Consider the following 15,783-nt stretch of genomic DNA (forward strand, 5'->3'; position numbering starts at 1 on the left):
TAATTTTAATATACTTTATTTCAATTTACATATGTCTTGGTTCTTATTCTCTAAATGCATGGTAAGTATCATGAATTGCCCTGCACCTAAAGATCTTCAGCAATGGCAAAATAGTGTTCAATCCTAATGCTGAAAATGAAAATAAAAGTCTCTCTTGAAAATAAAAAGATATAATTCCTATAAGGGAAATTTACAATTGTATTTTAAATTTTATATAGAGGGATTTATGTGGAAGAGTTATGTTGTAGAATTACTCAATGATTTTATTGCTTAATCATACCTTTCTAAAGAGGACATGATAGCAAGCAACAACATAGAGGCATCATTCATGAAATTAAATCCATAGATGTTTTTATGTGTTAATGAGATGAGTTATTAAAAAAAAAAGAAAAAGAAGAAGAAGAAGAAAAAGAATGATTGTTAGCCATAGCTCTTCTATGTTGACTTCTTCACTTCTCCTTATTATAAGGCATCTAGGGGTAATAGGACAAGAATTAGATTAAAAATAGGACTAAACAGCTTCTGCCTATTCTGAAGTAAAAGAGCTCTTCCTTCCTGTCTGAGGAGCGGAGCTCAGATGGGGACTTTTCTTTCAATGATATGTGAAGGGGAAGTTCTCAGGATAAACCTGTGGAGGCTTTCCTGAGTAAAGCAGTGGATGAGACAGGGAACAAACTTGGCAGAGATGTGGGATCCTGAAGATCTCAAACTGTTGGCTGCAACCACCTGGGAGGGAGTAGTGACTCCAGAGAAGTCAGCAGTGAATGGGGTGGGTTGGGGGCGGGAGATGTGGGGCGAAGAGTGTGATGGTGTGGTTTGATAACCTACTCACAGTGGCTGGGTATAGGTCTGCCCAGTAAAGCAGACTGGAAAATCATCGAAAACACCAAGAGCATCTAAATTTTAAGGAAAGAAGGTGAGTAGTTTCTGAAGTAAAATGTCAAGAAATCTACAGAAAGAAAGACTTCAAAGGTAACACGATGTCAATAAAAACGTATCTATCAATAATCACCCTCAATGTGGATGGCCTAAATGTGCCCATAAAACGGCACAGGGTTGCAGACTGGACAAAACGACAGGACCCATCCATATGTTGTCTACAACAGACCCATTTTGAACCTAAAGATACACCCAGACTGAAAGTGAAGGGATGGAGAAGCATCTTTCATGCCAATGGGCCTCAAAAAAAGGCTGGGGTAGCGATTCTCATATCAGATAAATTAGATTTTAAACTAAAGACTGTAGTCAGAGATACAGAAGGACACTACATCATTCTTAAAGGAACTATCCACCAAGATGATCTAACAATTGTAAATATCTATGCCCCCAATATGGGATCAGCCAATTACATAAGAAAACTGTTTCAAGATAAAGAGTCATATTGCTATGAATACACTAGTCTTTGGAGATCGTAACACGCCTCTCTCAGAAATAGACAGATCATCAAAGCAGAAAATCAATAAAGAAATAAGAGCATTGATGACACACTGGACCAGATGGACCTCATAGATATATACAGAACATTCCACCCTAAAACAACACAATACTCATTCTTCTCAAGTGACATGGAACTTTCTCCAGAATAGACCACATACAGGGTCACAAATCAGGACTCAACCGATACCAAAAGACTGAGATTATTCCTTGCACATTTTCAGATCACAATGCTTTGAAACTGGAGGTCAATCACAAGGAAAAGTTCAGAAGGAACTCAAACACCTGGAAGCTAAAGACCACCTTGCTTAAGAATGCTTGGATCAACCAGGAGATCAAAGAAGAACTTAAACAATTCATGGAAACCAATAAGAATGAAGACACTTTAGTCCAAAATATATATGGTCAACTAATCTTCGACAAAACAGGAAAAAATATATAGTGGAAAAAAGACAGTCTCTTCAATAAATGGTGCTGGGAAAACTGGGCAGCTATATGTAGAAGAATGAAACTGGGCCATTCTCTTACACCGTACACAAAGATAAACTCAAAATGGATAAAAAACCTCAATGTGAGACAGGAATCCATCAGAATCCTAGAGGAGAACATAGACAGTAATCTCTTCAATATCAGCCACAGCAACTTCTTTCAAGATATGTCTCCAAAGGCAAAGGAAACAAAAGTGAAAATGAACTTTTGGGACTTCATCAAAATCAAAAACTTCTGCACAGCAAAGGAAACAGTCAACAAAACAAAGAGGCAACCCATGGAATGGGAGAAGATATTTGCAAATGACAGTACAGACAAAAGGTTGATATCCAGGATCTATAATGAACTCCTCAAATTTAACACACACAAAACAGACAATCATATCAAAAAATGGGCAAAAGATATGGACAGACACTTCTCCAATAAAGACATACAAATGGCTATCAGACACATGAAAAAATGTTCATCATCACTAGCCATCAGGGAGATTCAAAACTACATTGAGATATCACCTTTAACCAGTTAGAATGGCCAAAATTAGCAAGACAGGAAACAACATGTGTTGGAGGGGATGTGGAGAAAGGGGAACCCTCTTACACTGTTGGTGGGAATGCAAGTTGGTGCAGCCTCTTTGGAGAACAGTGTGGAGATTCCTCAAGAAATTAAAAATAGAACTTCCCTATGACCCTGCCATTGCACTCCTGGGTATTTACCCCAAAGATACAGATGTAGTGAACAGAAGGGCCATCTGTACCCCAATGTTTATAGCAGCAATGGTCACGGTCGCCAAACTGTGGAAAGAACCAAGATGCCCTTCAACAAATGAATGGATAAGGAAGATGTGGTCCATATACACTATGGAGTATTATGCCTACATCAGAAAGGACGAATACCCAACTTTCATAGCAACACAGACGGGACGAAAAGAGATTATGCTGAGTGAAATAAGTCAAGCAGAGAGAGTCAGTTATCATATGGTTTCACTTATTTGTGGAGCATAACAAATAGCATGGAGGACACGGGGAGAAAGAGAGGAGAAGGGAGTTGGGGGAAATTGGAAGGGGAGGTGAACCATGAGAGACTATGGACTCTGAAAAACAATCTCAGTGTTTTGAAGGGGAGGGACTGGGAGGTCGGGGTACCAGGTGGTGGGTATTATAGAGGGCACGGATTGCATGGAGCACTGGGCGTGGTGCAAAAACCAATTAATACTGTTATGCTGAAAATAAAAAATAAATTTAAAAAAATGTAAAGGCTTGGTTGAAGATTGTAAGAAGTCTGTAGTATTAAGAAGCATGCTAGTGGCAGCACAGAATGTATATATTCATTGATTCATTAGGAAAGCAATGTTGCTTTCCTAAGACCTTGCCGTCTTCTGAAGAGTGATGTTTTAAATATTATCTATAATGTGATCATTATTTCTCTTGCAACAAAAATAAAAGAGAAGATCAGATGAAATAACTCGGATGTGGTTGGTTTGTGAGGATGGAGATAACCCTTGGTCTTGCCAAGGTTTAAGAACAAAGAAATAATAAAATTTAAAAAGACTTGGGTATTTAAGGTACACAGTTAAGAAATGTAGTGGTGCACTGAGGTACGATGAAGGCTAAAGATGCTCAAAAGGAGTACTTTGGGGGCGCCTGGGTGGCTCAGTGGGTTAAGCCGCTGCCTTCGGCTCAGGTCATGATCTCAGGGTCCTGGGATCGAGTCCCGCATCGGGCTCTCTGCTCAACAGGGAGCCTGCTTCCTTCTCTCTCTCTCTGCCTGCCTCTCAGTGTACTTGTAATTTCTCTCTGTCAAATAAATAAATAAAATCTTTAAAAAAAAAAAAAAAGGAGTACTTTGAGGTAAAATGCCACAGTTTGGTCAAGAATGTCAAATGAAAGATGAATCTTACAAGGCAGAAGTGATATGTGCTTTCTATATATCCTAATATGTAGAATAGAAAAATAAAACTCTATTTAATATCAGCACTACTGTTATTCTTCATGTTTGTGATCTCAGGAGAAATTTGTTAGACATATATAACCTCTCACATATAACCTGAGAGAACTATTTTGTCTTTAGCATGTATAAACATTTTGAAGGGTGAAATATATGGTGTTCCAAACATATTTATAAAAAAAAATCCAAAAAACAACAACAAAAACTTGTTTCCTTCATATTATAAGTGGAAAAGATAATTTAACATTTTATTAAATATATATAAAACAAATATGCCAATTTTATCAATGATTAAGTACATCTATAGTTTAACATTTGTGACATTTTAACAAGATATTAGACTATTCTCTCTTTGCATTAATTTCCTGGTATGCCTGCAGATTGTTAAGAAATCCTACCAAATGGAAAATTAAATAGCTACTTTCAGCTAAATTATTTCAAAAGAAAAATGATGAAAATTATGTCAAATCAGTTAGAGCATGAAATTACATACAATATGCACTGTTACAAAATGATTATGTGATGTTATGTGTGATCTCATGAAATTAAGTTTCTACAGCTTACAAAAGGCTTAATGCAGACCCAAGAGGAGAAAAATGTGTAGGCAGCCACCGACCCAGCTAGAGGCAAAGGATCAGACCAGGCCCTGACTCATGCCTCCTGAATATCAGTTGAGTTGCGCTTGAGAAAGTGCCTGAGCTATGGACCCTAAGACTCACTGACGTGACTGCCTGCACGTATTAGAGGCAAAACTGGGTTGCGCATTTAACTGTTACAAGATTACCCTGTACTTGCACGGATTATAAATTCCACCATTGTAAACTCGTGAATTGCTAGTAAAAGATTAGCTAAGTAGACAAAAGTTACTGGCATCAGAAGATCCGCTACCAAGCGCTTGGAAAATGGACTTGGTAAAAGCTTGAGGGGTTTCATGTGAATGTTACGTGTATATGAGCAATCAACCGAAAATAGATACTTCCTTATAATTGTTTCCGTTAGCTATATAATGCCTCACAGCCTTGAATAAAATTGGCACTGCTTGGACATCATCCACTGTGTCCCTCCTGTCCCCATCTCTTTATGTCTCATCTTCGTCTCACCATCCTCTTACCCTCTCGACCCTGGTCGTGTTGTCAAGCCCGCTATGACAAAAATGACATTAAAAAATAACTGTTGTAAAAAATAATCTTAACTCCTAACGTTTAAAGGATGAGGCCAACAAATATTTTACTATATCAGAGCAATGAGAATCATTAGCAGTTTTTGCAAACTAATTATTCATATATATATAATATATATATTATACTCACAGGTAATGTATATTTATATATAATATGTAATGTATTCATTTATATATTGTATGTTTCATGTATGTATATATATAATTCTTTTCCTTTCTTTGTGCTATCTCCTTATTTATCTGAACTATGGCTTGATCATCTTACTGTATTGTTGGGATGATAGTTGAGATGCAAGCCACTATCACAAAGAGGAGAGGAGGTGCCACTGCTCTGGTCACTGGGAGCACCTGTAGAAAAAAACATCACAACATACCACTGGTTAGAACACCAAAATATTCTAGACTGATGCATTCTACATTATATATTTCCATATACTCAGTAATGTCAAGAAAATCAGTTAGTAAAATTAATTTTAGTTTCACTTATATCAAATCTGGAGTTTTGCAAGTAAGCTAAGTGAATAAAGTGGGACCCTGAAAGAGAACCATGTATTGATCTTTGATTTCAGAAATATTGCAAGGCTTTATTAAATAAAAACATATAACCTTATAAAATTATTATTTCATTTCATTATCCAAAGTGACCTACACTTATGAACCATACTTATAACTTTTCAGAATGTGGTTTGTCTACAGAGATTCTATTTATTATCATGTCTCAATGTATGAGGAAGTCATATTTTTAGATACCATAATTTTCCACAATGCAAAAAATGTTTATATGGGCTCTTTATATACTTGATCTTAGCCAAAAGGCTAAGAAGTGATACATATGGGCTCTTTATAAATGCTCTTGGTATATGCTACAATTGGAAGTAACTTCATGTTACCTAAATTGGTGCACTTGATACTAAAATATTTCATATCAGAATCTCATAAGAAATCTACTAATATCTTTCTTTCTTTAAATATAAGTATTATATGTCTTAAACTGAGATTTAACAATTCAGTATTTTTTACAGTTAGGATTAGAATACATATTTCTTGATTTTTTTATTCTTTTTTTGGAAAACATTATATATTTTAAAGGTAATATTTTAATACATAAGCATATTACTTTAAAATGTATATCCATTTTGAACAGAATAAAATAATATGTCAAATTCTGTGACAGATCCAAAGCAGTCTTTTGAGTGAAATTCAAAGATTTAAATGTATGCATAAAAGAAAGGTACAAACTCAATGATGTATGTTTTTATCTTAAGAAGTTAGATAACAATAAAAATGTATATGATTATTCAAAAAAAAAGAAGTTAGATATGAAAAAGCAAATTAAATCAAAGTAGAAGACAGAAAATAATAAAAATAAAAGTGAAAAATAGTAAGATTGGAGCAAAATAACAGAAAAATTAACCAAGACAAAAATGGGTTCTTTGGAAAGATTAATAAAGCTTATAGCAAAAATGATGTAGAAAAAGAGTGAGGAAATACAAGTTATTAATATCAGGAATGAAGAAGGTGGAATTACTGTCTCCAACAAACATTTAAAAGAATAATAGAAGGATATGATGAATAATTTCATGCAAATAAATTCATAACTCAGTTAAAATGGAAAAAAAATCTTGAAAAACATTTTACCAAAACTTATAAAAGAAGAAAAAAGTATAGAAAAAGTCCTATAAGAATTCAAGAGATTGGAGCACCTGGGTGGCTCAGTGGTTAAGCCTCTGCCTTTGGCTCAGGTCATGATCTCAGGTTCCTAGGATTGAGCCCCGAATTGGTCTCTCAGCTCAGTGGGGAGCCTGCCTCCCCCTGCTCTCTTGCCTGCCTACTTGTCATCTCTGTCAAATAAATAAATAAAATCGCAAAAAAAATTCAAGAGATGAATTCATACAAAATAAAAACTATAATTCAAGGCTTAGGTTGCCTTTTGGTGAATTTATTAAATTATTTAAGAAAAATATACTACTACTGGTAAGCAAAATCTTTATGGAAATAAAGGAGGAGTTACATTCCACAAGTTACATGAAGACATTAAAAACCCTAGTACCAAAATAGTACTAAAACACTACAAAAGTATATATATGGCTATCCCTCATGAACATATTTTATTAAGTTTTTCTTATGTATTTATTTATTTGAGAGAGAGAGAGAGCATGAACAGTGGGGAGAGAGAAAGGGAGAAGCAGACTCCCTACTGAGCAGGGAGCCCAATGCAGCCACTTGATCCCAGTACCCTGTGACCATAACCTGAAAAGAAAGGACATGCTCAAATGACTGAGCCACGAAAGGGCCCCTGCACACACACACACACACACACACACACATATATATATATATATATATATTTTAAAGTCTTAATATATTAGCAAATGGAAATCAGCAATATATAAAGAAAAAATCTTAACATTTCATGATCAGTGGTGTTTATCCTAGGAATTCAAGCTTAATTTGGTATTGAAAATAAATATTTAAAAATTCACCATATAAACCTTCTCCAGAATAGACCACATACTGGATCACAAATCAAAGCTCAATCGATATCAAAAGATTGAGATTATTCCCTGCGTATTTTCAGATCACAATGCTTTGAAACTGGAGCTTGGAAAAGTTTGGAAGGAATTCAAGCACCTAGAAGCTAAAGACCACCTTGCTTAAGAATGCTTGGATCAACCAGGAAATCAAAGAAGAACTTAAACAATTCATGGAAACCAATGAGAATAAAGACACATCAAAGGTGGTCCTAAGGGGGAAATACATAGCCATCCAAGTCTCCCTCAAAAAAATTGAAAAATCCAGAATACACCAACTGTCTTTACAATTTAAAGAATGGGAAAATCAACAACAAATTAAGTCAACTCCACACACAAGAAGGGAAATAATCAAGATGAGAGCAGAGATCAATGAGATAGAAATTAGAGATACAGTAGAACACAACAATGAAACTAGAAGCTAGATTTTTGAAAGAATCAATAAGATCAATAAACCATTGTCCAAAATAATCCAAAATAAAAGAGAAAAGACACAAATTAATAAAATTATGAATGAAAAGGGAGAGATCACAGTTAACACCAAGGAAATAGAAACAATTATCAGAAATTATTATCAACAGTTATATGCCAGTAAGTTAAGCAACCAAGATGAAATGGATGCATTCCTGGAAAACTATGAACTTCCAAAATTGAACCAGGAAGAAACTGACAACTTGAATGAACAATATCTAGTAATGAGATTGAAGCAGTGATCAAAAACCTACCCCCAAAAAAGAGCCCAGGACCTGACAGATTTCCTGGGGAATTCTACCAAACTTTCAAAGAAGAAATAATACCTATTCTCCTGTTGCTTTTTCAAAAAATTGAAGCAGAGGGACAACTTCCAGACTCTTTTTGTGAATCCAGCATTACCCTGATCCTCAAACTGGGCAAAGACCCCACCAAAAAGGAGAATTTCAGACCAATATCCCTGATGAATATGGATGATAAAATTCTCAACAAGATCCTAGCTAATAGGTTCCAACAGCACATTAAAAAGATTATCCACCATGATCAGGTGGGATTCATCCCTAGGTTGCAAGGGTGGTTCAACATTTGCAAATCAATCAATGTGATAGAACAAATCAATAAGAGGAGAAGAACCACATGGCCCTCTCAATGCAGAAAAACCATTTGACAAAATCCAGCATCCATTCCTGATTAAAATCCTTCTAAATATAGGGATAGAGGGAATATTCCTCAACTTCATAAAACCTATTTATGAAAAACCCACAAAAAATATCATCCTCAATGGGGAAAAGGTCACAGCCTTCCCTTTGAGATCAGGAACATGACAAGGATGCCCACTCTCACCACTCTTGTGCAACATAGTATTAGAAGTACTAGCAACAGCAATCAGACAATGAAGAGAAATAAAAGGTATTCATACTGGCAATGAAGAAGTCAAACTCTCTCTCTTCGCAGATGACATGATACTTTATATGGAAAACACAAATGACTCCACCCCCAAACTAATAGAACTCATACAGCAATTCAGCAACGTGGCAGGATACAAAGTCAATGTACAGAAATCATTGGCTTTCTTATACACTAACAATGAAAATACAGAAAGTGAAATTAGAGAATCAACTCAATTTACTATAGCACCAAGAACCATAAGATACCTGGGAACAAACCTAACCAAAGAGGAAAAGGATCTGTACTCGAGGAACTACAGAACACTCATGAAAGAAATTGAAGAGGACACAAAAAGATGGAAGACCATTCCATGCTCTTGGATCGGAAGAATAAACATTGTTAAAATGTCTATCCTGCCTAGAGCAATCTATACTTTTAATGCCATTCCAATCAAAATTTCACTGATATTCTTCAAAGAGCTGGAGCAAATAATCCTAAAATTTGTATGGAATCAGAAGAGACCCCGAATCACTAAGGAAATGCTGAAAAACAAAAATAAAGCTGGGGGCATCACGTTACCTGATTTCAAGCTTTACTACAAAGCTGTGATCACCAAGACAGCATGGTACTGGCATAAAAACAGACACATAGACCAGTGGAACAGAGTAGAGAGCTCAGATATGGACCCTCAACTCCATGGTCAACTAATCTTCGACAAAGCAGGAAAAAAATATACAGTGGAAAAAAGTCTCTTCAATAAATGGTGCTGGGAAAACTGGGCAGCTATATGTAGAAGAGTGAAACTTGACCATTCTCTTACACCACACACAAAGATAAACTCAAAATGGATAAAAGACTTCAATGTGAGGCAGGAATCCATCAGAATCATGGAGGAGAACATAGGCAGTCTTCTCTTCGATATCGGCCACAGCAACTTCTTTCAAGGTATGTCTTCAAAGGACAAGGAAACAAAAGCAAAAATGAATTTTGGGGACTTCATTAAGATCAAAAGCTTCTCCACAGCAAAGGAAACACTCAAAACAAAGACACAACCCACAAAATGGGAAAAGATATTCGCAAATGACAGTACAGACAAAAGACTGATATCCAGGGTCTATAAAGAACTCTTCAAACTCAGCACACACAAAACAGATAATCATGTCAAAAAACAGGCAGAAAACATGAACAGACACTTCTCTATTGAAGACATACAAATGGCTAACAGACACATGAAAAAAAATGTTCATTATCACTTGCCATCAGGGAGATTCAAATCAAAATCACACTGAGATACTACCTTACACCAGTTAGAATGGCCAAAATTAAAAGACAGGAAACAACATGTGTTGGAGAGGATGTGGAGAAACGGCAACCCTCTTACACTGTTGGTGGGAATGCAAGTTGGTACAGCCACTTTGAACAACAGTATGGAGATTCCTTAAGAAATTAAAAACAGTTTCACTATGACCCTGCAATTGCACTACTGGGCATTTACCAAAACAGATACAGACAGTGAAAAGAAGTACCATCTGTACCCCAATGTTCATAGCAGCAACGGCCACAGTCACCAAAGTGTGAAAGAACCAAGATGCTCTTCAATGGACGAATGGATAAGGAAGATGTGGTCCATATACATGATGGAGTATTATGCCTCCATCAGAAAGGATGAATACCCAACTCCTGTATAACATGGACAGGACTTGAAGAGATTATGTTGAGTGAAATAAGTCAAGCAGAGAGAGTCAATTATCATGCTTTCACTTATTTGTGGAGCATAAGGAATAACACAGAAAACATGAGGAGATGGAAAGGAGAAGGCAGTTGGGGGAAATTGGAGGGAGGATGAACCATGAGAGACTATGGACTCTGAAAAACAATCTCAGGGTTTTGGAGAGGTAGGAGGTGAGGGATTGGGTAAGCCTGGTGGTGGGTATTAGGGAGGGCATGTATTGCATAGAACACTGGGTGTTGTACATAAACAATGAATTCTGGAACACTAAAAAGAAATTTAAATAATTAATTAATTAATTAAAAAAATAAAATAGGGGTGCCTGGGTGGCTCAGTGGTTTAAAGCCTCTGCCTTCATCTCGGGTCATAATCCCAGGGTCCTGGGATCCAGCCCTGAATCTGGCTCTCTGCTCAGCAGGGAGCCTGCTTCCTCCTCTCTCTCTGCCTGCTTCTTTGTCTACTTGTGATCCTTGTCTGTCAAATAAATAAATAAAATCTTTAATAAATAAATAAATAAATAAATAAAAGTGAACTAAAAATTCACCGTATAAGCTGAATTAAAAGATAGATTAAAAATATGATATTTCAATGGATGTAAAACAAATTGTAACTGTTCAACATCAAGTTATGTTTAAAAGGAAAAGAAAACTTTTCAGTAACCCAAGAATAAAAAGAACACTTCCTCAACCTAATAAAGGACATGTGTGAGTACCTATAGCTAATATAATACTTAATGGTAAAAGACTGTAAATTTCTCCTCTAATATCTTGAGCAAGAGAAAGATACCTACTCTCAATATAGTATATAACAATTTACTGGAAGTCCTAACTATTGCAATAGCCAAGAAAAGGAAATTTTAAAAATGTGGATTAGAAAGAAAGAATTAGAATTCATTATTTACAGATAACATAAGTGAAAAGCCTTAAAGAATATATCAAAAATCCTACAGAACAGAAAGTTAACCCTATGATGCAGAATATGTGCATGTATAAAAATAAACTGTATTCCTATGTGTTAGCAATAGTAACTGGAAAATAAAAGTTTTTTTCTAATACTATTTATGATAGAATAAAAAATGCTTAAAATAAGTTTAATGAAAGTTAAAATAAGTTAAAATAAATTTAATGAAAAATGATATGCAAGACCTTCTCACTAAAAGCACTAAAATGTTGCTAAGAAAAATTAAAACATAAATAAATGGAAAGATATATAACATTTAAGAATTGAGAGATTTTAAAGTTATTAATGTATTAATTCTCAAAATTATCTATAAATCCAGCTTATTCCCATTCACAATACTAATTGAATTTTGTAGAAATTGATGTGTTATTCCTAAAATGTATGCAGTGGGGGCACCTGGGTGGCTCAGTGGGTTAAAGCCTCTGCCTTCGGCTCAGGTCATGATCCCAGGGTCCTGGGATCAAGCCTCACTTTGGGCTCTCTGCTCAGCAGAGAGCAGAGAGCCCTTTCCTCTCTCTCTGCCTACCTCTCTGCCTACTTGTGATCTCTGTCAAATAAATAAATAAATAAAATCTTAAAAAAAAATAAAATATATGCAGTGATATAAGAAATCTAGAACAGCTAAATAATCTTGAAAGATTGCAAAATGGGAAAATGTGATCAACACTGTAGTTACAGTGAAAGAACAAACACAAAAATTAATGGAAATAAGAAAGTCATTTTTTTATTCTAAATTCCTCACTTAGACACAAAAAGTAATTAATCTAAGATGGATTCTAAACTTAAACATAAAAGCCAACCTCATAAAGCTTCTAGGAAAAATGTAGGGGAATCTCTTGCAACCATGGGGTAGGTAAATATTTCTTAGAGGAGATCTAGGGAACAATAACCATTTGCAAAAGAACAAAAATCTCACAGTTCCTTTGTGCCTCTTCCCAATAAATAACACTACTAGAAACAGCCATTAATTTAATTTCTTAGTATTAGATTTCTTTTTGCTTCTTCTAGAACTTTTTTAGAATTGAATCATACTTTATTTACTCTTTTATGTCTGGCTTATTTCATAATGAAAGTCACTTGTGTTACATAGTTCAGATGTTCATTTACATTGCTGTATAATATTCCATTTGATGAATATACTGAAGTTTGCTAATCACTCTCCTATTGATATAGAACAGAGCTGTTTCCTATAGTTTGCTACTATGAATAAAGCTATTATGAACATTCTTGCATAAGGCTTTTGAAAGTCTTCCAATTTTATATCACTACCATAAGTACTTAGGAGTAGAATTGCCAAGTCACCAGGTAGATATATAATTAATTTGTTAACTAATTGATTTAAAAGCAAGAGATTTTTAAGCAACTCTTATAAATTTCCAAATGGACTGTTACTTCCTTCAATCTCTCTAACCTCATCAGATGACTTAAGTGATAATGCTTGTTTAGCAAGCCCAGTAGTCAAATAAGAGTATATAATTCTATAGGTTAGATAAAATATATTAATCAAATATTATGAATGAGATATAATAGAGATACAAAATGTATATAGTTGATATGACACTATTTTTATAATAAATAATGTCTCCAATTACAGATTAGCAAATAACTATAAATATGCTAAATACATTCTGAAACAAAAATAACATCTGCTCTCTTTGCATGAGCATTCATAGAATGTTTTGTGATATAAAAATATTTGTATTCAAACAGAAACTCCAACTTTAAAAAATTTACCAGTTACTGTTAGGAAATAATGGCTTAGAAAATAAGTATGATGATGTGAGCATTTTACCTATTCTTCATAAATGCTTACATGCACAATCTTCATTCAGTGGGAGTTTGAGGAAAGCAGGTGATCTTTTTAAAAATGACACTGTTAGGGTCACTTCTTCTCCAGCATTCCGAAGCACCTGAACCTAAAATAAAACGGAATAAAAATAATACTGTGATCAGTATGGTCACAAAGTATTTTATATGGTTACAAAACCTGGAATGATTTGTTGTCTTTTCCACCTCTCTTTTTTCTATAGTGGTCAAAAACATTTTACTAAAGATAGAGGGAATGGATTATGTAACATTGTAGGAATATATCCATCATGTTCTTCCTCTTCCCAACATTTGGTGGTCTCCTGTTCACTCACAATGTCATCATAGTCCATTCTTACTGGTAGAGGTCTCTTAGTATACGGTATATATTAGGCAATATGAGAGATTATGATGTCTACAGAAAGATGCAGTGCTCAAGCCACTGTGTCATTAATTTAATAATCTATATTAAACCTCTATTATATACCACTTGGAGATATAAAAATAAATGACCCTCCAGATGTTGATGAAAGAGCAAATTCAAATTAAACAAAATTGGCACAGTTCGGTCAAACACATTTGCAAAAAATATAAAAAGGTATTATTTTCCTATTATATTATTGCATATTTTATTTCCCTTTCCCTGAAGACTTAGAATAATGGTGGAGACTGTTATCATCAACTCTCAATGCTTTTTAAATTATAGAATTAATAGGTCTAGTTCTACCACTTTAAATATTGTCAATTCTTCAAAAATTGTATCAAGATAAATGTAAGAAATACTAAAAGAAATACAAGAAGCTGAGGAGTTATCTATAACAAACATATCTAGAAAAGATATAGGTGTACTTATAATTTGGATATCTCACATCAACTAAGCGGAGAATTACAAATAATTAGTCAGGAGACAGTTAATAAACATGAGAACACAGTTTGTGATTAAACATCTAGAAAAAATGCTCCATCCAGTCATTAGAGAATAGACTATCAAAATGATTTAGAATGACTTCGGCTCTGGAGAAAATGGCTTGGCTTCTTCATCTTTTTAAACACTCAAAATTATTATAAACACTCAAAAACCCTCAAGAGACAACTGAAAAGCAAGTCCAACTCTGAAAGGTAGAAAGAGAAAAGAAGACCTATTAGGGATCCCAGGACTGATGGAACAGCACAGAGGAGGGGTGTTTTAGAAGCTCCCACTCAACAGAGGGATTTCTTTTTTTTTTTTTTAATTTTTTATTTTTTATAAACATATATTTTTATCCCCAGGGGTACAGGTCTGTGAATCACCAGGTTTAGACACTTCACAGCACTCACCAAAGCACATACCCTCCCCAATGTCCATAATCCCACCCCCTTCTCCCAAACCCCCTCCCCCCGGCAACCCTCAGTTTGTTTTGTGAGATTAAGAGTCACTTATGGTTTGTCTCCCTCCCAACAGAGGGATTTCTACCCAATGGTGGATTAAAGAGTCCTTTTGCCCACTTAGTTGCACCAAGGGGCCCAGCCTGAGAAAATTTTTTCCACATTCCTCAAACTGCATCAGCAGGTAACAGTGGGAAATCAATTAGACTAAAGAATCCAAACAGTCTCTAAAAAGCACATTGCCAAAGGAACCATAGTCCACAAAATTAGACTAGGACCTGTATGGCAAATAGAGTGAATTCCTGCTAAAAAGGGGGAAAAAAAGGAGGGGGAGAGCATACATAAGAACCACAGGCTCAACATAATAAGCAAAGTGGCTAAGATATGATAAAATAACATATCTCACTAAGAACCAGGAGAATCACAATTCGAATGAGAAAAGATAGCTAACTCCAACTAGATAAATTACAAACTGGTATTATCTGACAAGGATTTTTAAAGCTGCTTTAATAAAAATATGTCAGCAAGAAATTACAAATCCTCCTGAACCAAGAAAAATCACAAAATCTCAGCGAAAAAATACAAATTGTGAAAAAAGAACCAAATGAAAACTATAGAACTAAAAACAGCATTAACATAAAAAACAAACAAACTTATTGATTGAATCAGTAATACAGTGAAGATGACAGAAGTTAGAATCTGTAAACTTGAGGACAGAACAATAAAACTCACCCACTCAAATGCAGGAAAAATAATATATTTCATGACAAATAAAAAAAAAGTTTAATAAAATAAAAAATAATCATTTAATAGGTTGCAAAGAAGAATTTAATAAAATATATTTGATGAAAATTATAGAAAACTGAGTTTATAAAATAGTATCTTCATATTATAAAGAAGATATAGAAATTTCTTTAAGAAACATCACCAATGGTGATTTATTGAGATATTTCTCTCTCAGCTCAGAAATGAGACAAAAATGTCCA

At 34.7% G+C, this 15,783-nt stretch overlaps 1 protein-coding gene across 2 annotated transcripts in view; it reads right to left on the reverse strand.

Annotated features, from left to right (window-relative positions):
• SNTG1 (syntrophin gamma 1) overlaps nucleotides 1–15,783 on the reverse strand; it is a 941,158-nt gene that overhangs the window by 227,276 nt on the left and 698,099 nt on the right. For both annotated transcript variants that reach the window (XM_059166477.1, XM_059166476.1), the window contains exons 9-10: nucleotides 13,440–13,542; nucleotides 5,313–5,395 (exon numbers count right to left, since the gene is read on the reverse strand). In XM_059166477.1, the coding sequence (XP_059022460.1) occupies nucleotides 5,313–5,395; nucleotides 13,440–13,542 (186 nt within the window). The remainder of the gene's footprint in view (nucleotides 1–5,312; nucleotides 5,396–13,439; nucleotides 13,543–15,783) is intronic.

Source organism: Mustela lutreola, chromosome 3, assembly GCF_030435805.1.
Source record: "Mustela lutreola isolate mMusLut2 chromosome 3, mMusLut2.pri, whole genome shotgun sequence".
Lineage (NCBI taxonomy): Eukaryota > Metazoa > Chordata > Mammalia > Carnivora > Mustelidae > Mustela > Mustela lutreola.